At 44.4% G+C, this 20,383-nt stretch overlaps 2 protein-coding genes across 3 annotated transcripts; one reads left to right on the plus strand and one right to left on the minus strand.

Moving 5' to 3' along the window:
* Window positions 1–2,219: 2,219 nt before the first annotated feature.
* LOC307237981 (uncharacterized protein) lies at window positions 2,220–8,567 on the minus strand. 2 transcript variants are annotated; one of them, XM_080010800.1, is made up of 6 exons: window positions 7,784–8,567; window positions 6,192–7,156; window positions 5,888–5,935; window positions 5,185–5,289; window positions 4,424–4,583; window positions 2,220–4,027 (listed from the first exon to the last, which is right to left on the minus strand). In XM_080010800.1, the coding sequence occupies exons 1-6, from the start codon at window positions 8,022–8,024 to the stop codon at window positions 2,811–2,813; spliced, it is 2,736 nt and encodes a 911-aa protein (XP_079866926.1). In that variant the 5' UTR covers window positions 8,025–8,567; the 3' UTR covers window positions 2,220–2,810. The 2 variants fall into 2 exon arrangements, with proteins under 2 accessions (XP_079866926.1, XP_079866925.1); XM_080010799.1 differs by having other exon boundaries at window positions 5,185–5,382.
* A 6,903-nt stretch (window positions 8,568–15,470) lies between these two features.
* Window positions 15,471–20,086, plus strand: LOC307238255 (dnaJ homolog subfamily C member 5-like; the record flags this gene model as incomplete). The annotated part of the gene is made up of 4 exons (XM_080011184.1): window positions 15,471–15,577; window positions 18,241–18,454; window positions 18,676–18,847; window positions 19,328–20,086. 4 exons carry the CDS (start codon window positions 15,471–15,473, stop codon window positions 19,423–19,425), a joined length of 591 nt encoding a protein of 196 aa, XP_079867310.1. The 3' UTR covers window positions 19,426–20,086.
* Window positions 20,087–20,383: the final 297 nt, after the last annotated feature.

Below are 20,383 nucleotides of genomic sequence, written 5' to 3' on the forward strand. Positions count from 1 at the left end.
AACCAGAGAAATCAAAGGAGAGAGTTGTCCGATGAGATCAGAAAGAACATGATAGACAAGCATGTTGAAGGTAAAGGCTATAGGAGCATCTCCAAGCAGCTTCATGTTCCTGTGACTAGAAGGTCCATGGGACTGTAGCCAACCTCACTGGGAAAATTGACCCCAGATTAAACAGGATAGTGCCAATGGTAGAAAAAGAGCCAAGGACAACTCCCAAAGAGGCAGCTGGGAAACAGATCGCATGTCCCCGAGTTTGCAGAGATAAGAGTTGTCGTCGGTGACACACACCATTAACGTCTAACAAAGTTCCCTTATTTGAAGGACCGGTCTAATTTGGACCCAAACTTCTCTGTAGTTAATTTTTATGTCATTGTTGTCTGTAAGAGGCACACGCTTGCCAAATGAACACACATTTTACGTTTCCATGAACAGAGCCATCCAGTTCAAAATTGGGGATTAGACTCGAAAGACCGGTTTCAGATTTTCCCTCGAACGCAACATGACAGCTTATGCCACAGGTTGTTCATCTACAGTGGGGAGAACAAGTATTTGATACACTGCCAGGTTTGCAGGTTTTCCCACTTCCAAAGCATGTAGAGGTCTGTCATTTTTATCATAGGTACACTTCAACTGTGAAAGACGGAATCGAAAACAAAAATACATTGTAAAATCACATTGTTTGATTTTTAAATAATTAATTAGCATTTTATTGCATGAAATAAGTATTTGATCACGTCCTAACCAGTAATAATTCCAGCTCTCACAGACCTGTTGGTTTTTCTTTAAGAAGCCCTCCCATTCTCCACTCATTACCTGTATTAACTGCACCTCTTTGAACCTGTTACCTGTATAAAAGACACCTGTCCACACTCAATCAATCAGACTCCAACCTCTCCACAATGGGCAAGACCAGATATCTGTCTAAGGACGTCAGGGACAAGATTGTAGAGCTGCACAAGGCTGGGAGGGGCTACAGGGCAGGATGCAAGCAGCTTGGTGCAAAGGCAACAACTGTTGGTGCAATTATTAGAAAATGGAAGAAGTTCCAGATGACAGTCAACCTCCCTCGGTCTGGGGCTCCGTGCAAGATCTCACCTCCGGGAGCCTCAATGATCATCAGAAAGGTGAGGGATCAGCCCAGAACTACATGGCAGGACCTGGACAATGACCTGAAGAGAGCTGGGACCACAGTATCAAAGAAAACCATAAGTAACACACTACGCCCTCATGGATTGAAACCCTGCAGCGCACGCAGGCTCGAGCCAGCGCACGTCCAGGCCCGTCTGAAGTTTGCCAATGACCATCTGGATGATCCAGAGGAGGAACGGGAGAAGGTCATGTGGTCTGATGAGACCGAAAAAGAGCTTTTTGGTTTAAACTCCACTGGCCATGTTTGGAGGAAGAAGATGAGTACAACCCCAAGAACACCATCCCAACCGTGAAGCACGGAGGTGGAAACATCATTCTTTGGGGATGCTTTTCTGCAAAGGGGACAGGACGACTGCACCGTATCGAGGGGAGGATGGATGGGGCCATGCGTCGAGATCTTGGCCGACAACCTCCTTCCCTCAATAAGAGCATTGAAGACGGGGCGTGGCCGGGTCTTCCAGCATGACCACGACCCGAAACACACAGCCAGGGCAACGAAGGAGTGGCTCCGTAAGGAGCATCTCAAGGTCCTGGAGTGGCCGAGCCAGTCTCCAGGACCTGAACCCAATAGAAAATCTTTGGAGGGAGCTGAAAGTCTGTGTTGCCCAGCGACAGCCCCCAAACCTGAAGGACCTGTGTGGAGGAGTGGGCCCAAATCCCTGCTGCAGTGTGTGCAAACCTGGTTAAGAACGACAGGAAACATCTGATCTCTGTAATTGCAAACAAGGGTTTCTGTACCAAATATTACGTTTTGTTTTTCTGATACTTTTTCTAATACTTCCATGCAATAAAATGCCAATTCAAGAATAGAGAGACATTATACTAAAACAGTCATTGTGTTTAATATATTAAAACAGTGACCGTTTGTCAGTCTTTTTGTGAAAACAAACTGATTAAAAAATACATATTAAAAACATATTTTTAATAAATTGAAATGTGTTTAAACACACCCTCTGTGGTGTGAAACATTTATTTTATCTTTAAACATCTATTGACTCTCTAAAAGGATTCATACATTTAAATTGAGAAATTTACAATTAGTATATTTAAAAAAAAAAAAAAAACGGGCCACAGTTAAGTAAGGTCTTTAAAAAGTCACCAATTTTTTAATGTTTGAATCAAAATGCATTAAACAATGTCAATAGGCACTGAAGACCCTGTGGATGTGGGAACACCGACATGAGGACGTGCAGTGGGAGACGAGGATCTTCAAACTTTCTCCTCAACAGCGTGACAAACAAAGTGAGGACGTGTAGCTTTTCTTCCCTTTGGGAGCAGGAACACTACGTGACCGTGTGATCAGCCCTTGTTGACCTGCACCCATGGACACGTTCACCCCCGTGGGTGAAAGCTAAGCTGCAGTGTCAGAAAGACCCCCTGTCCATTCACGTAGCCGCCACAACATATTCTGGGATGTGTGTAGTAGACGGACGGATATAAATCAAGACGTCAAATCAGCTGTATGTGGAAAATCCAACGATTTATTTCACTAACTTTGGATGACACCATGCACGCCAACTATCCTGGCTTTGTCTGCGATGCGCAAAATGTCCTCAATTTGGGACGGCCCGACCAGAGGGTGCATGTGGCGTCTGGGATTTCTTTTCTCCATCTCTGTCGGAGGATAACTGACGGAGTAGTTTCTCAGTGACACGGTGCAGTCACAGGAACAGTTCCTTCCGGGTTTGGAAAAGGTGCCATTTAGCAATGTTCTTGTGCAGACATGACGTTCGCGTCTTTGCGCAGGGGCAGTGCCACGTGTGTTTTTTCCTGTTGTAAGTCACCATGACTCTGCCGAAACAACAGAAGCGGTACGCTTTGGGCTCGTGCACGGAAAGACAAACCTGCTTTGGAGAAGCTCCGACTTCCACCAACACCGACAGCGGCGCACACGCTTCCTCTGCCGCCTTCTGCCTCTTTTTGCACGCTGCCACCTTGGATTCTCCAAAAAACTTGAAGCGCGGCATCTCCTCCAGGACATCATGCCGGAGCGCTTCCTCGGTGGCCGTCGTGCTGCAGTAGCACAGGGAGCGGATGTGCTCGCACAGGGCGTGGCTCAGGCCGCTGCGCTGGGCGAGCAGCTGGTGCTGGCGACAGTCCTCCATCTCACACTGGGTCACATGTTGTTTGCCCCATCTCTTATGTTGCACGTGTATCGGCACAGAGAAACCCTGGCTACCTTTCTGGATGGCAAACAGTCCACGGGTTCTGTCGACACAAACGCTTTTAAGGTGGGATGCAGCTGTGATGCCTTGGGGTGTGGCGTGTTTTCTTTGTATGTGTGACAACAAGTTCTTTTCGTACAGGACAACGGAGCAGTGAGGGCACTTTGCCGACTCAGAGTTTGTCACACGTGAAGACGGCAAATCCGCAGTTCCAGACTGCGCGGCAGCGCTCGCTGCATGCGAAGCCGAGGGCGAAGCTGACGGCGGCTGACACGGCCGCGGTGGAACGCCAGGGAACTGGAGTGAAGCCGTGTACGAGTGGTCGACGTTCACCACCGACGCCGAGGGAGGAAGTGTGTAGGGATGGTCTAAAGTCACGACCGAGGCTACAGAATCCTCCAGGGCCGACGGGGGAGGGCGGGGCTCCGAGTGAGGTTTTGGTAACGTAGGTGGATGTGCTGGAATCTCCTGGGAAGCACAGGGAGCGAGGAGCGACGACGGGGCGGGCGGGCTGAGCCCGGCTGAAGGTGGCACCGGCGGGGGGCGCACCAAGGAGCTCGGTTCACATGGGCGTGGCACCGCATCGCTTGTTCTTTGGCATCCGGTCACATGTAATGCCATATCCTCCTTCCGCATGATGGTTTTTGCACAATACGGGCAGTGGTAGTGACCCGTGTCTCGGCATGACAGGTTGCATCTGCAAATTATTGTGTCTGCGAGGGAAAGGTAATCTAACTTTAAAAACGACTTCACAGATAAAAACAAAATAAACACAAGAGTACTTTTTAGAACCAATAAACAATACACAATTATGAATTTTCAGTGATGAACATTTCACTCTGCAAAATTACATAAAAATAAATAAAATACATTTAAAAAGGCTGGTCCCTTGAAAGTAACTTTTCTTCTTGCCAAGGTGATCTCCTGACGCCAAATCACTGACTGACATTTAAATCAATGGTAAATTCAATGGGATAGGGTAGTGCCACTCAATATACCACTGCTTAACGAATTCCAAAATTTTATAAGGAAACACACCAACATGTCACTCAACATTCAAGTTTGACGTCAAATGATTTCATTTTAGCAGGTGTTCCTCATCAACTCACCTTGGAAACGTACTGCATTTTTGATGTGGACATCCAGGTGTCTCCATATTGTCTTCCCACGTGTGGTGATAAATTTGGGACACAGAGGACAACCCATCTTTGAACTCTGGTGGGTCGTGGTCACTAACTGGCTTCCAGTCTTAATTATGGATGGGTGCATCTGGAAAAACAGTTGAGTTTTTCTCTTAATTATTTTGTGCCATTCTAGATTGATATTTTAAAGTGCCTTTGAGCGGCAACACACCCACACACAGCCTACATTATGAGGCGGTTCCCCGGACCGTGAGGACGCCAGCCCCTACACTACAGATGGTTAGTTGCGGTCATACTGGTTGATAGAGAGCTGCGACACTCCCAGAGACTCCTTTTGATAACATGGCTAGCGTCGACTAGCGAGGTGGTTCCGTGGTTAATTCAGTCATTACACACACGGCTCGCTAGGCAGAGCATCAATGACAGGTGATGAGATCCGCAGCAGAAATGTGGAAGTTCACAGTAAAAATAAAGTACAACTGCAGGTAACTAATTACTTCACATGTTTTTTCTGTAGAGGATCTGACGTGTGAAAGCATGGGGGACTTTGATGAGCTAGCAAGCCAGCTATTTACAAACGTATGTAACTGTCAGTTATGTCTGTAGCATCCAAACCATAATGCCGGTGCTACTTAAATAGTCAAAGATGTTTGAAGAGACAGGTCGACCCTGATACAATTTCTGTTAATATGATAAACCCCTGAAGAAATGTCATATGAGCACTTTACCATTTCTGCGGGAGCAATAGCACGGCTGGTGGAGAGATTGACCGGCTGGTGGAGCGATGGAGAGCCCGGCGGAGCGACAACCAGGCCGGTGGAGCGATGGAGAGGCTGGTGGAGCGGCGACCGGGCCAGGGGAGCAATGGAGAGGGTGGTTAGTGGGGCTGGCGGAGCGATGGAGAGGCGGGTGGAGCGATGGGCCGGCTGGCGGAGAGATGAATAGGATTGGTCCACCTTAAGCACGTACTTAAACATCCTTTGTTGTGCTTTTCACAAAACGATTCATCTGCTCTGCTTCACGGTGCAAACAGTTGACTCTGGTCTGCACAACCAGGTTATAAAATATCTACTAATGCCTCACTTCCCAAACTCCCCTATATTCTGCTCTGCTTTTTGGAAGATCCACACACTATTTAATGCATTGATAAGCAAGCAAAATATTTATACTAAAATACCAAGTTTCCTGTGGTGGTGAACTCTAAACCCTCTAAAATATTCAAATCAGGTTTTATTGTCACATACACAATCAAACACAGTATAACGTATCGTGAAATTCTCAGGTGCCGAGCGCAATTGCTAAGCTAAATATTGGATGAATACAATATCATAAATGTGAATCTAACACAATAGAAAATGAATCCCACAATAAGATCAAATAAAATGTGAAACTGGGTGGTAGAAGTCCAAATCAGAATCCTGAGGCGCCTACCTTGGACAGAGCAATCTTCTCAATTACTTCAAAGCAGCCATTCCCAACCTAGACAAGACATTTCCATCGTTAATTTAACACATTTACAAATGCATTCATACAACACATCACATGGTGGAGTCTCTCTCTCTTCAAGTTTGAAAGAGAACATTGAATAATTTAACACTGAAAAATCAAACTTTGTTTTAAGAATTTGTTAAGAGGAGAAGAGGAGCTTTGGGCCTGTCTGTGGTGGACAGGGAAGAAGCTGCGTCGGCACAGCCATCACAACAGCATCGCATGGAAGCCCAGTGCAGTACTTGACCTTGACGCCGTCATCGTTCAAGGAAAGCCGATGAGTCTTCTTTTGGGAGAGCTCTTCCTTCAGTATCCTGTTCTCCTCCAACAACTGCTTCATTTCAGCTTGTCTGCGGCTACAAAAACTGCATTCCTGCTGTTCTCCGGTGGTGTCCCCATGTGCCCTCCGTGCAGCCACATCTGGTGGTACGCCATCATCCACCTGCAAACACTGTCCATCTACATCCACCTGTGCCCTCTGCACAACGACATCTTGCGGTGCAGCTTCATCCACCTGTGCCTCCTGCGCAGGCACATCTGGTGGTGCAGCTTCACCCACATGTAAACACTGTCCATCTACATCCACCTGTGCCCTCTGCACAACGACATCTTGCAGTGCAGCTTCATCCACCTGTGCCCTCTGCACAGCCACATCTGGCAGTGCGGCTTCATCCACCTGTGAACAAGGTCCGGCTACATCCACCTGTGTCCTCTGCACAGCCACAGCTGTCGGTGCAGCTTCATCCACCTGTGCCCTCTGTGCAGCCACATCTGGTTGTCCAGCTTCATCCACTCGTGACCTCTGCACAGCCACATCTGGCGGTGCAGCTTCATCCACTCGTGACCTGTGCGCAGCTACAACTGGCGGTGCAGCTTCATCCACCTGTGACCTCTGTCCAGCTACATCCACTCGTGACCTGTGCGCAGCTACACCTGGTGGTGCAGCTTTGTCCACACGTGACCTCCGTCCAGCTACATTCACCCGTGACCTGCGCCCAGCTACACCTGACGGTGCAGCTTCACCCATCTCTGATCTATGGCCAGCTAGACGGGGTGGTGTTGCCGGCGCCGTGTTGTTGGCTCTGAGAGCTTGTTGTCTCCTTGACCTTCGGTTAAAGCGCTCGGTGTCCGTGGCTTTGACTTCCATGTGCCCGAGGTGTAGTGACGGCACCCAGTCAGGGTGACAATGCAGCATTTCGTAGGCTGGTTTGCCTGGAAAACACAGGTTTTCTCATTAGTTATGTAGCTGTGCAAGGGCGTTTCTTTGCTTGGAATTCCACTAAATATTTTGGGGAGTTGTCTCAAAGTTGGATATCTGAAAAAGGCCTTTCAATTTCCCAAATTAGAATACAATGATATTGAATTTGGAGTTATAAGGCAGGACAAAAGAACATGAATGATGTAAAGTAGCTTGATTGTTATGGCTTACCAATTTGCCACATATGTAGGTTTACTAACACCAGACACTGTTCTGAGTCACCAGGAATGAGTTAAAACATTTTAAAAAAACATTGAAAAAAAAAAAAAAATATATATATATATATAAGCCTTGGGTATTTACAACAATACACAAGGATTTCTGATTAAATCTGAGTCTTTTTTGTTTACTTCATGTATTTATAGTTTCCCCCTCATTTCTTCTGTTTTGTGTCGTGTTAGGTGTAGTACCAGCTCAGTGTACGATCTGCACTGTTTGTACAGGTAAGCTAGCTGTGTAGCAACCGCCCAAGCACTCAAGCACTCAAGCACTCAAGCACTCAAACACTCAAACACTCAAACACACAACAACACGGCAAGGTCGCCCCCGCGGCCGTTCGACGTGCTTCGGTGCCGGCTCACCCGCGTGGAAGTGCCGCGAACACACGAACTTGTGTCGGGAGATGCTGTCGAAGGTGACGTCCGCCCGCCTCACCGCCGCCACCCAGGCCATGCGACGCCTCTTCGTCAGCTCGGCGACCTGGGCCCCGTTCTTCTGCTTCCACGCCGGGAAGCTGAAGAACCGCACGCCGTTGGCGATGCGCTTCCCACGCCGGTCGTGGGAGAGGTTGTGGCAGCCGGCGACACAGCAGGCGTGCACCATCCCGCCGCAGTGCTCCTACAGCCTGGACGGAGGGACGGACGCGACGGCGGCGGCGGCTGCCGCCACTGCCAGCGCTGCTTCCGCGCCGCGGGAATCCCACAATGCCTTGCGCGGCTCACATCCGCTCAACGCCGCGTCCTGAAACCCGGAAGTGAGTTAGCGTTTTTGCACTTCCGGTTCTCCCCCGTCTTAGTTTAAGGTTTTTGGTTCAATTCTGAAACAAGCTCAGTGGGCGACACAGGCTCCGGGGCCTTGTCTGCGCTACGGTATAAAACTCGCCAGGAAATAAGCCGCTCGTCAAGGTCGACGCGTCCACGCGTCTTAAAAAAGCCGCTGGCTAACGAGCGGCTAACGACACCACGGAGGTTGCCAGGTCCGGTCCTCCCCGCTCCTTGTTTTCACGGAGCAACGTCGACAAAATGTCCGGCGCTCCTCAAACCACGAGGAACCGCGACGGACTCCCGGACTCCTCCGCCGTGACCCCGTTATGTCGGTGTGTACGTTGCAAAGAGGAAAAGAACAACAAAAGAAGTAGCGGTTGAACCGGTGAACCCCGCGCTCCGAACGTCGCGGCCGCGCGGCTCCTTCTTCGCCGCGTCGCCGCCCGGGGAGGGGGGAGCTCGCTGCCGCCGCGGCCGGTGGGAAGGAGCCCTGCAGCACCTGGGACGTATGGTTGCATCGCCCGGGTGAGGGTCCAAACTTAAGGTAGTTGTCACAAAAACAATAAACAGGTGTGGAAACAGCAGAATAATCGTTCTTTGGATAACATAGGTGACACCAGCGATGAGGTTCCCCCTCAGAGCAACAAAAGACAGCAGTGAAAAACACTTTGCTTCCACCGCTTTTTGGGGAAAGTGATGGAAAAGACAGTGTGTGCTCATCTTTTCCCTCTTTTGCTGTAGTTGTGTAAATCATTTTCATGGCACATCCATTAAAGCTGTGGACAGAATTATTGGCCTCCCTTTAAAAAAACAAACCTGTCCATTAAAGAATACTCAATACTTCTAATTGGGACTTACAGGGCATTTTATTTATGTATGTTGTGAGGGAAAAATGATTACGATCAACTATTTTGAATGAGGACAAAGGCCTCTACCTCCAAAAGGGGGTTTGAAAACATTTGTCTGTCTTCCCAGGAACCCCCCAGAGTTCATGTAAAGAGAAATGTTTTGCTCCTACAATGTCAATTCTAATATGAAAGAATCAGATCACACGTGGCCTGTTTACCTTCTGTAGAGATGGGGGACACCTGGAAGTGCATTGTCATGCAACCCCCATTCGGCCAGGTCAAGGTTGCAAGTACCTGTTATTTACATTCTAGGAAGGGGGGGCACCCAGGAAGACAGTTAGGGGGGAGGCAGACTCGTCTGAGACCTCTGACCCAAACCACACCCTGTTTCTACTGTATAAAGCCTCCTGTCTTTCTCTGTGATATCAGATTGATCCCAGCGCTGCTTTGGAGCAGTACTGAATCTTTCTCTTTATTCTGCAGAATAAATAATCTTGGATATTCTCAGTTTTGTCTTCTTGTAGCGGGCAGATTAACCTCACCGATCATTGCGGAAGAACTTCCTTAACAATGTCAATATTGTTTATTTGTTGTAGATATACAACTCCTACCTGGATGTTAGTGTTTCTTATTATACTTGAGAAATACTCTTTCTCTTGAAGGCTTACTGTATCACTGTACTGGGTTACTGCATACTGTACTGTATTGCTGCTCTGTTCGGTGTGACTGTATTGCTGTGTAGTACTGTTGTGTACTGTACTGTATATCTCCATACTCACTTTATTCACATGCAATTTACTGCACATATGTGAATATACAACTAGTCTATTCCATATACATAACTCTATTCCCTTTACGTCTCTTTTGTACCCCCACTTTGTATTACCTTTTTGAGTCTTGAGTTATTTTTATTTTATATTGTTTATATAATTCTGTTCACTAACTGCTTTACCTTTTAGGAATCAGTTAGTTGCTAGGTAGAAATTAGGTTAGTTATAAAATTCAGTTTAGTAACTACTGTGCATAATCTCCGGGTGCGTTGTAAAGACATTTCATTGAATATATGTATGAAAGTATGTATATGTATGTGACAAATACAACTCTATAATTTGACTACAAATTAAATTGAAACGTGTCTGTATAGAGTTGTGTAATTATTTATTGAACCCAGAATAGCGATTGTGGCGCCGCCCCTTGCAGCTGCCTGCGCGAGCACCTCGTGTCGATGATGCACATTTTAGTATTTTTAAAGCTTATTGTGCGTAATCACCAGGTGTCATGACATTTCACTGAATATACAGTATGTATGACTATGTATATGTATGTGCTAAATAACCTCTTGAATCTTATTTATTAACCAAACGATTTAATTAGTAGTGTTGCTTTTCTTATACAACTAGGATAGTTATTCTTTAACCATCAAAAGGACAAAACGTGTAAAAATGTTGTTTTACATGATTTATTGTATTCTTGAAATTATAAGGTTTAGTATAGTTACATAGAATAATTTAGGTGATATATGTGCAATGGCTCTGCTCCTGGCTTGTTCCACCTAGCCCCCCCCCCCGACATTAAAGGGGTGTCTACAACATGTTCTTCTGTGTGTCTGTGCCGGAGTGCCCTGAAAACACTGCTCAGTCAAGACAGCGTCTGCCTCCCATACGCTGCACAACCAACAGGAGCAGCTTCCATTTATTTTCACAGACAACAATAACACATAGAAACCCTGAGGTCACAACCAGCTACGTCAGTCAACATCACGGTACAGTCCTAGTCAACAATCAACACAACACAACCAACACCAACAAGACAACCCAACACCAACAACACAACCCAACACCAACAACACAACAAAACAACCCAGCAACACAACACCAACAACACAACACAACAAAACAACCCAGCAACACAACACCAACAACACAACCCAACAACACAACCCAACACCAACAACACAACAAAACAACCCAGCAACAAAACACCAAGAACACAACCCGACAACACAACCCAACAAAACACAACACCAACAACACAACCCAACACCAAAAACACAACCCAACACCAACAACACAACACAACACCAACAACCCAACACCAACAACACAACCCAACAACATAATCCAACACCAACAACATAATCCAACACCAACAACACAACCCAACGCCAACAACACAACCCAACACCAACAACACAACCAAACACCAACAACACAACACAACCCAACAACACAACCCAACACCAACAACCCAACACCAACAACACAACCCAACAACACAACCTAACACCAACAACATAATCCAACACCAACAACACAACCCAACGCCAACAACACAACCCAACACCAACAACACAACCAAACACCAACAACACAACACAACCCAACAACACAACCCAACACCAACAACCCAACACCAACAACACAACCCAACAACATAATCCAACACCAACAACATAATCCAACACCAACAACACAACCCAACGCCAACAACACAACCCAACACCAACAACACAACCAAACACCAACAACACAACACAACCCAACAACACAACCCAACACCAACAACCCAACACCAACAACACAACCCAACAACACAACCTAACACCAACAACATAATCCAACACCAACAACACAACCCAACGCCAACAACACAACCCAACAACACAACCCAACACCAACAACACAACCTAACACCAACAACACAACACAACACAACCCAACAACACAACCCAATGCCAACAACACAACCTAACACCAACAACACAACACAATCCAACACCAACAACACAACCCAACGCCAACAACACAACCTAACAACACAACACAACCCAACACCAACAACACAATTCAACAAAACGTCCCGAACGATTGAAAACACACAACGAAACACAATGGAGACATACAACATCTCCAGATCCATAATCCTTCATCAACATACCAAAAGGCCTGGGCACCTTGGGTCACTACAACATCATATAAGACACAGTTTTACACAAAATGATTGTACAGTTTATGACAGTGACAAATTGAGGTGTCCAAAAGTGTGAGGTCCTGGGTCCTTGGCACAAATTAGGATAAGATAATAAAAACCTGACATGAGTACTTTGAAGTGAATATGTGGAAAACTGCTCAAACTTTGCTCTTTTGTAAAACTATCAGTATGATTCCTGCAGCAAGAAGGCAAGCACCTTTTCAAAACTGTTCCCCATAATTTTGAATTTAATCTTGCAGTCGTACTTCATCTTTGATATCGAAATGTTATTTTTGTTATTTTTTATTTTTGTCAACTCTTTATTCTGAAGTTATCAATGACCTATTTTTGATATAGAATGCTGTAATGTCTATTTTTTTTTTTACTTTATCTTCAAAATATTCTATGACTTTAATTTCAAAATTTCATTTTTATTCTCGAAATACAATAATAACTACAATACGTTAAATTTGTTATGTTATTTTCTGTTCTGACTACAGAATATGTGGTCATTAGATGATATACCAAGGAGTGGACTAATGGACTTTTTCATTGTCTACCAATCAGTAGTCTGGGAGTTTTGATTGACAGGTGTGCAGCCCCGCCCACCACGGCTCCCCAGGTTGCCATGGTAACCTCACAACGCACCTATCAGAGCGTCTCGGAAGAAACTTGATCAAGTGGAGGTGAAGCTGGAGACACTGAAGCTGCTGCTGAATGATTGATGCTTTGACCTGCAGTCTGACTGAAGCTCCAAGGTAAAGACACATCCACTCTATCCGGCTTTGAATTAGTAGCAGTATTATTATTATTATTATTATTATTATTATTATTATCACCATCTTAAACAGAGGAAGAGTCGTACAGTCTTGCTGCTGCATAAAACTCGAGGACTTTTCCTCTGGCTTCATCTGCGTGACCTGATCCAGACAGGGGGTGGTTAAAACAGGCCTTTTGTACTGTTGTATGGATATCTATACATCTATCTATCCTTATCACCATGATATGTACTCATTTTACATAAAACTTCCCAATTTCCTACTTTTGTCAGAATGTGAATACACAGGGTTGTTTATTTTTTCTATAGGTTTATAGCACAGTATATTGCCAAATTATGAAATGTTATGATGTGTTTTTATCACCTCCTTGTTCCAAAGTGTGCTATCTATCTACAAATAATTATAACCATTATATGTAACATTTTATACATAACTTGCACAATTTCCTACTTTTGTCAGAATGTGAATAGATACACAGGTTTGGTTATTGTTCGTTTTTCGTCTATCCATCCATCTATCTCTCTATCATCTATCCATCTATCCGTCTGTCTGTCTGTCTGTCTGTCTGTCTGTCTGTCCATCTGTCTGTCTATCTGTCTGTCTGTCTATCTGCCTATCTATCCGTCTATCTATCTATCCATCCGTCTGTCTGTCTGTCTGTCTGTATCTATCAACACCAATTACAATTTTCCCAGTTCCCATGGGACGCAGCATCAGTTTGTGCTGTCGTTCCTCTCTACATCAGCGTTATGTGTAAAAACAGTTACATTTTCTGAATGAATACAGCATCAGCAACAACACACTTCCATTCAAACTGATTCAACCACTTTTCAAACTTTTGGGACTAAAATAAAATGGACACGATTGGGACCCGTGTCTCTGGAGCTGCGAGTCAACTCCATGTGTGAGGTCACAAATAAGGAATATATTTTGGACTGTTTTCCACTCCTACAGTTATTGTTTGGACTGGATTCAATGCTGCAACGTAAGAACACGCCACCGGGTTCGATGGAACACAATGAGTTTATATTTACAAAAGGTGATAGAGAGTAAAATATCAATCCAATCGCTCTGCCAACATCACGATAAGGCGATACACAAACACACACGTGCAGTTTGTAGCTACTACAGAGCGATGGAGTCACACCACGTAGCTTACAGGGTGCGAGGGACCTTCAAACACACAACCCACAAAATAGCAAATTGGATGATGATGTCATAAAGTGTCTTACCCGACCACAAGTTTTAGAACGTTGGCGTATCGGTGATGCATTAATGTTTAGCTACCTCTTGTCAAACGTTGTCATTTTTTTTACTGTTTTGGATCGATTTGGATGAAACTTAAACCACAAGATGTCTGCGACGTCCCGGTTCTAATGACACCTCAACGTAGCTGCTCCAGACACTTGAGTCCTGTTCCAGACACTAGCCTGAAAAGTGCCTAGGAAAATAATAATCCGAACAATAACAATAGGGTCCTTCGGGTGGACCCCAATTAATAAAAATAATAATGATAATAATAATAATGATGATAATAATAATAATAATAATAATAATAAATATAGCTGCAGGCAGCACTACATAGGGTCCAGGTTGGTCCTGTTCTATGAATTATCATTTTCCGAGTTCCTGTAAATGGAAATGGAGCTGTACTCTGAGTGTATTTACACCAAAATTAGAGGGTATTCGCAGTTTTTTTTATTGCGGGTAAAACCGCTAAAAATAAGCGGTTGACGCCTTTCCCATCGCCACGGGTGTCACGTTTCCATCAGAGACGATAAAAACCTGTGACTATTGCAGGGTCATTTGTCCCGGGACTGAAACCCGGGTGAAACCTTTCCCACTAATGACAAAAGGCAGATGTTAGCCGGTCTTACAGGGTTTTTTGAGCAGTGGGAAAGGGGCATCAGAGGCTGATATGACATCTCAACATCAGTCATGCAAACTGTGATGCTGTGTTCTCCTCTCTGCTTCGACACTTAATACATTGCTTGTATTTCAGACATTTGTGTCTTATATCCCCTTGTGTGCCGTATAGGCCAATGATGACGGAGTGAGGTCTCTCTGTGACTAATTATAGTTATAACTATATTAGAACACCAGGTTATATGCGAACAGAATGCGTTTATTTACAAAAGGGGCAACTGAGAGAAAATACCAAAGGAAAAGCTGGGTGAGTCAGGTCGTCTGTACCCAGTGCAGACACTGACCGAAGCAGCCACTGCAGACCGATGGAGCCTACACCGCACACCTTGCACGATGCGAAAGCCCCCCCAGAGCCACAATCTGCACATAAAGAATTGGATGATCATGTCACGAAGCGCCCCGCTCCACAAACTCATCTCGCGCCGTCGGTTGTGGCTGTAGGTTGTAGAACGTTGGCGTATCCCTCTGCAATTTCTACTTCTTCTATTTTCAACGGTTTATCACTAATTCCTGCTCCAAATGTAGATCTACATGGATAAAACTTGAACCACAAGATATCTGAGACATCCCGGTTCTAACGAGACATCAACCATGTCGGCAAGGTTTTCACACTTTTAGCCCGAAAAATCCCAAGGAGAAAAATAATAGTAAAATCCAAGTAATAATCCTTATAATAATAATGATATCTGAACTCTGAAAGAGGACAGTCTAGTTCTTCCCTCAGTTTATCATCTCCTCCTCTGAGCAGGTAATGGTGTCAGGATGTCCGAGTCCAGGCAACGCACCCTGTCCACGTCGGGGGAGTCCCTGTACCGGGTCCTGGGTCTGCAGAAGGGCTGTTCCCACGACGACATCAAGAAGTCCTACAGGTAGGACACCTTCCAACCCTGCCAGGAACACAGAAACCCAAACCCTAATACCCTCCATCGGAAATTACTAAATCAATTCCTGCAGATGTAACTGAAATTGGAACACGTTGTTTTGGGGCTAGAGATGAGAGAGCCTGAAAGACCAAAGTGATATAATAATATAGCTGCAGGCAGCAATACACTGGGTCCAGTTTAGTCGTGATGGGTGCGCTTTACAGTTTCCAGGGTTCTCTGAAATGCTGCATGATTTTACAAGTTGACTTGAACGCAGCATGGGCCCCCCAGGTCTCGCGACTCGTTTCTTCATTTCTTCTTTCTGTAGATAATTACCTTTGCACGTCTTATATTTTTTTCCGACGCCACCTTGGATTTTGAACTCATCACTGAGTCGCAGTGTCATTTTTCATTTATCCGGCAAAGTAATGTGGAGCAGGGATTTAAAATATCAATCCAACAGATCTCCTGACATCCACAGGTAAGAAGTTATATAAATATACACATAAATCCATAGTTTGGTAATAACACTACAGAGTGACCGAGTCCACACTGCACACTGGACACGGTCCAACTGTACATTCTCAATCACAATCTGTACATTTATATTAAATAATATGATGACCTCATAAAATGTCTTAGTGTAAATATCATTATACAGTAGTAAATAATATGTCATAAAGCATCTTACTGTAAATATCATTTATAGTAAATAATATGATGATGTCATAAAACGTCTCACTGTAAATATCATTTATAGTAAATAATATGATGAAGTCATAAAGCGTCTTAATGTAAATATCATTTATAGTAAATAATATGATGAAGTCATAAAGCGTCTTAATGTAAATATCATTTATAGTAAATAATATGATGACCTCATAAAGTGTCTTACTGTAAATATCATTTATAGTTAATAATATGATGACCTCATAAAACGTCTTACTGTAAATATCATTTATAGTAAATAATATGATCACGTCATAAAACGTCTTACTGTAAATATCATTTATAGTAAATAATATGATCACGTCATAAAGCGTCTTAATGTAAATATCATTTATAGTTAATAATATGATGACGTCATAAAGCGTCTTACTGTAAATATCATTTATAGTAAATAATATGATCACGTCATAAAACGTCTTACTGTAAATATCATTTATAGTAAATAATATGATCACGTCATAAAGCGTCTCACTGTAAATATCATTTATAGTTAATAATATGATGACGTCATAAAGCGTCTTACTGTAAATATCATTTATAGTTAATAATATGATGACGTCATAAAGTGTCTTACTGTAAATATCATTTATAGTTAATAATATGATGACATCATAAAGAGTCTTACTGTAAATATCATTTATAGTTAATAATATGATGATGTCATAAAGCGTCTTACTGTAAATATCATTTATAGTTAATAATATGATGACATCATAAAGCGTCTTACTGTAAATATAATTGATAGCGAATAATATGACGTCATAAAGCTTATGACTGTAAATATCATTTATACTAAATAATATGATGACGTCATAAAGCATCTTACTGTAAATACCATTTATAGTAAATAATATGATGACATTTGTCCTCTTACAATAACAATAAGGGTACAATAGGGGCTGGGGCTGGACCCCTAATAATATCATATAATAAACCATAAAGTAAGGAATCTCTGGATGTCTGTCAGTACGTATGTCCTTCCATTATCTCGACAACCGTTCATCCCATCTCCTTCACACTTGGCAGGTGTATTTCTGGGGACCTAAAGACGTTCAGTGTTCAATTTGGACACGCGACACGTGTAATATTAACAAACTTTCAATAAACATTTTAGTATTTTTAGAGCTTATAGAGCTTATTGTGCAGAATCACCAGGTGTCATGAAATTTCACTGCATATATGTATTTATGACTCTATGTACATGTATGTGACTAATAAGCTCATGAATCTTGAATCTTGAACTTGAACAAGCGAACAGGAAGCCGTGCAGCTCTGTGCAGCAGCGGGGCTTCAGAGCTCTGCGACGCAGTCACTTACATCCACAGTGCAGCCCGTTCTGCTGGGCGATGCCACAAAATTTGGTTTTGATCCGATACCAACTAATACCAGGGCCAGAATGGGCCAAAACAAACTGTTATTGGTTTTGTTTGGAGAAATGACGGACGAACGGGGAGGCGGAACGGATCGCTCTCACCGATCGCTTTTCTTCCGGGGTCGCGCGTGCGGAAAGGATCTACCGTTCACCGCACAGTGACGGGCACCAAACAAGCGCACGTGAGGAAATATACTGAGAGAAATGGATTCCTTTTTTCGTATCCATCTTGTCGATGCGAGAATCTATCTTCAAAATGAGACTTAGTGTCAGTATCGATACTTTTGGTATCGATTTCTCCCATCCTGAAAATGCAGCCCGAACAGGCACAGCACTAGTATACAGTAATATGATATCATATCATATAATATAATTAGGAATGACCTAAAACTCGAGTATTTGGATTTCAGATTTTAAACACAGAATTGGTGTCCTATTTCACTATGAATGCTCATGTTTCTAATTATTCTGACGTTGGTGTTTTGATGTGCATGTCGTTTTATTGTGTCTTGGCCTGAGGGGGGCGCCGTTCTCCTGTTTAACTTGTCACGTTCTTCCTGACTTCCAGGAAGCTGGCCCTGCGGTTCCACCCGGACAAGAACCCAGATGACCCCGAGGCCGCCGAGAAGTTCAAGGAGCTGAATGGGGCCCACGCCGTGCTGGCCGACCTCACAAAGAGGAACATCTACGACAGCTACGGCTCCTTGGGGCTCTACGTGGCCCAGCAGTTTGGAGAGGACAACGTCAACACCTACTTCATGCTCTCCACCTGGTGGGCCAAGGTGCGTCCACCACCAGCTGACTGGTTGTACTGGGCAGGGTTTTGGTTTGTTGGACACTGGGAGACACCCATTACTAGTCACCTGACCCAGAGATTAAAACTAAAACTGTCTGTCTGTCTGTCTGCCTGTCTGTCTTTCTATCTCCCTCTTTCCCTGCCTGTCTGTGTTTCTTGCTGCCTCCCTGTCTTTCACCCTGTCTGTCCTTCTGTCTGCCTGTCCAGGGTCTCTTCACAGTGTGTGGAGTCCTCACAGGATTCTACTGCTGCTGCTGTCTGTGTTGTTGCTGTAACTGCTGCTGTGGCAAGCTGAAGCCGACGCCCCCTGGCGAGGGGGAGGAGCCGGACGTCTACGTCTCCCCTGAGGATCTGGAGGCGGAGCTACACAATGACAACGGTGAGGGGCGGAGCATCGGGCTAAATGGGAAGGAATGCCCGGATGAATTCGGTATTTTATCAGACAAGCCTTCTTGTCGTGCATCAGTGGATCTGCAGGACGATCGTGTACTACAGCCTCATGGTTCCCTGAAAAGGAATTCACCGGCCTACAACCACCAACCTTCGATCTCTGAGATTAGATGAACTTTGCAGAATGTTATTCAGCAATCATAGAGAGCCATCATATGGAGTTTTAATGTACAGTCTTGTAACCTTGAGTTTTGGCAATGCAGGCATTTTTTCCATGGCGACAATTGAGCCGAGAGCGTTTCACGTCAGTCAGTGGGAGCAGTGAATGGAGATGAAGCATCTGCATCCAGATCCACGTCTCAACTACTGATAAATGGCCATTGTTCCCCTTTGAGACGTGGTAAAGACACGACGCAGGGCGGGCATTTGTCTCCTGTTGAACTGGATGCTTGATTTCTCTCCGCTACAGAGGGGGAGGTTCTGGTTGTCCAACAGCCGAGCGGCGCCAGTGAGAAGACCCAGCTCATCGGCGACGGTCAGTGTAGATATGGAGGCAGCTACACTTGAGCCCAGCGGACCTCCACCCTCCGGCAGCCATCAGCGACCGTCCCTCAAGGCTTCTTGGTGAAACATCACCGTCTACTGTACCATCAGCGTCAGGAGACCTGTTCTCCTGCTACACACGTCTACTTTCCAGCTGCCTGTCTTACCCGTACAACCTTTAAATTGGTCAGATATATACCTGACTTATAACGCAGCAAGTGTCCAAACAAACAGCCCAGCGTCAAGATCTAGTTCTACACTGAAAAGTGATCCACCTGGATCCAGGTTTATCCAGGTGGATCCAGGTTTATCCAGGTGGATCCAGGTGGATCCAGGTTTATCCAGGTTTATCCAGGTGTATCCAGGTAGATCCAGGTGGATTCAGGTTTATTCAGGTGGATCCAGGTGGATCCAGGTGGATCCAGGTTAACCCAGGCTTTATTAGGAAAAACTGCTTCAGTGTGAAGGAGGGAGATAGTGTGATGCTTCAATGAAGATTCTGCCATCATGCACTGGGTTTATCATAAGAACTCCCCCGACAGGCTGTTATACTTCATCATGAAATAAACGTATCATCTTTTAGTGACGTCCAAGTTTATGTAAGTAAATGATGAGAAAATATGAATTCAATCTTCTCCGAATATGCAAGAATAATTTACATGACCATACCCCAGCTGGATTCTCTCTCTCTCTCTCTCTCTCTCTCTCTCTCTCTCTCTCTCTCTCTCTCTCTCTCTCTCTCTCTCTCTCTCTCTATATATATATATATATATATATATATATATATATATATATATACACACACACACAATATGTGTACAATTCTGTGATTGTGATAATAAACGGTTTTGACTTGCTATTCAATGTGTTGCTTAGTTCTTATTTATTGAGAATATTTGACTGTAATCTCTGATAATGCTCATGCATTTATTCTAAAATCAGATTTCATACAAGCACTGCTGTATTAATATACCAGGTATAC

This window comes from Zeus faber (assembly GCF_960531495.2).
Source record: "Zeus faber genome assembly, chromosome: 12".
NCBI lineage: Eukaryota > Metazoa > Chordata > Actinopteri > Zeiformes > Zeidae > Zeus > Zeus faber.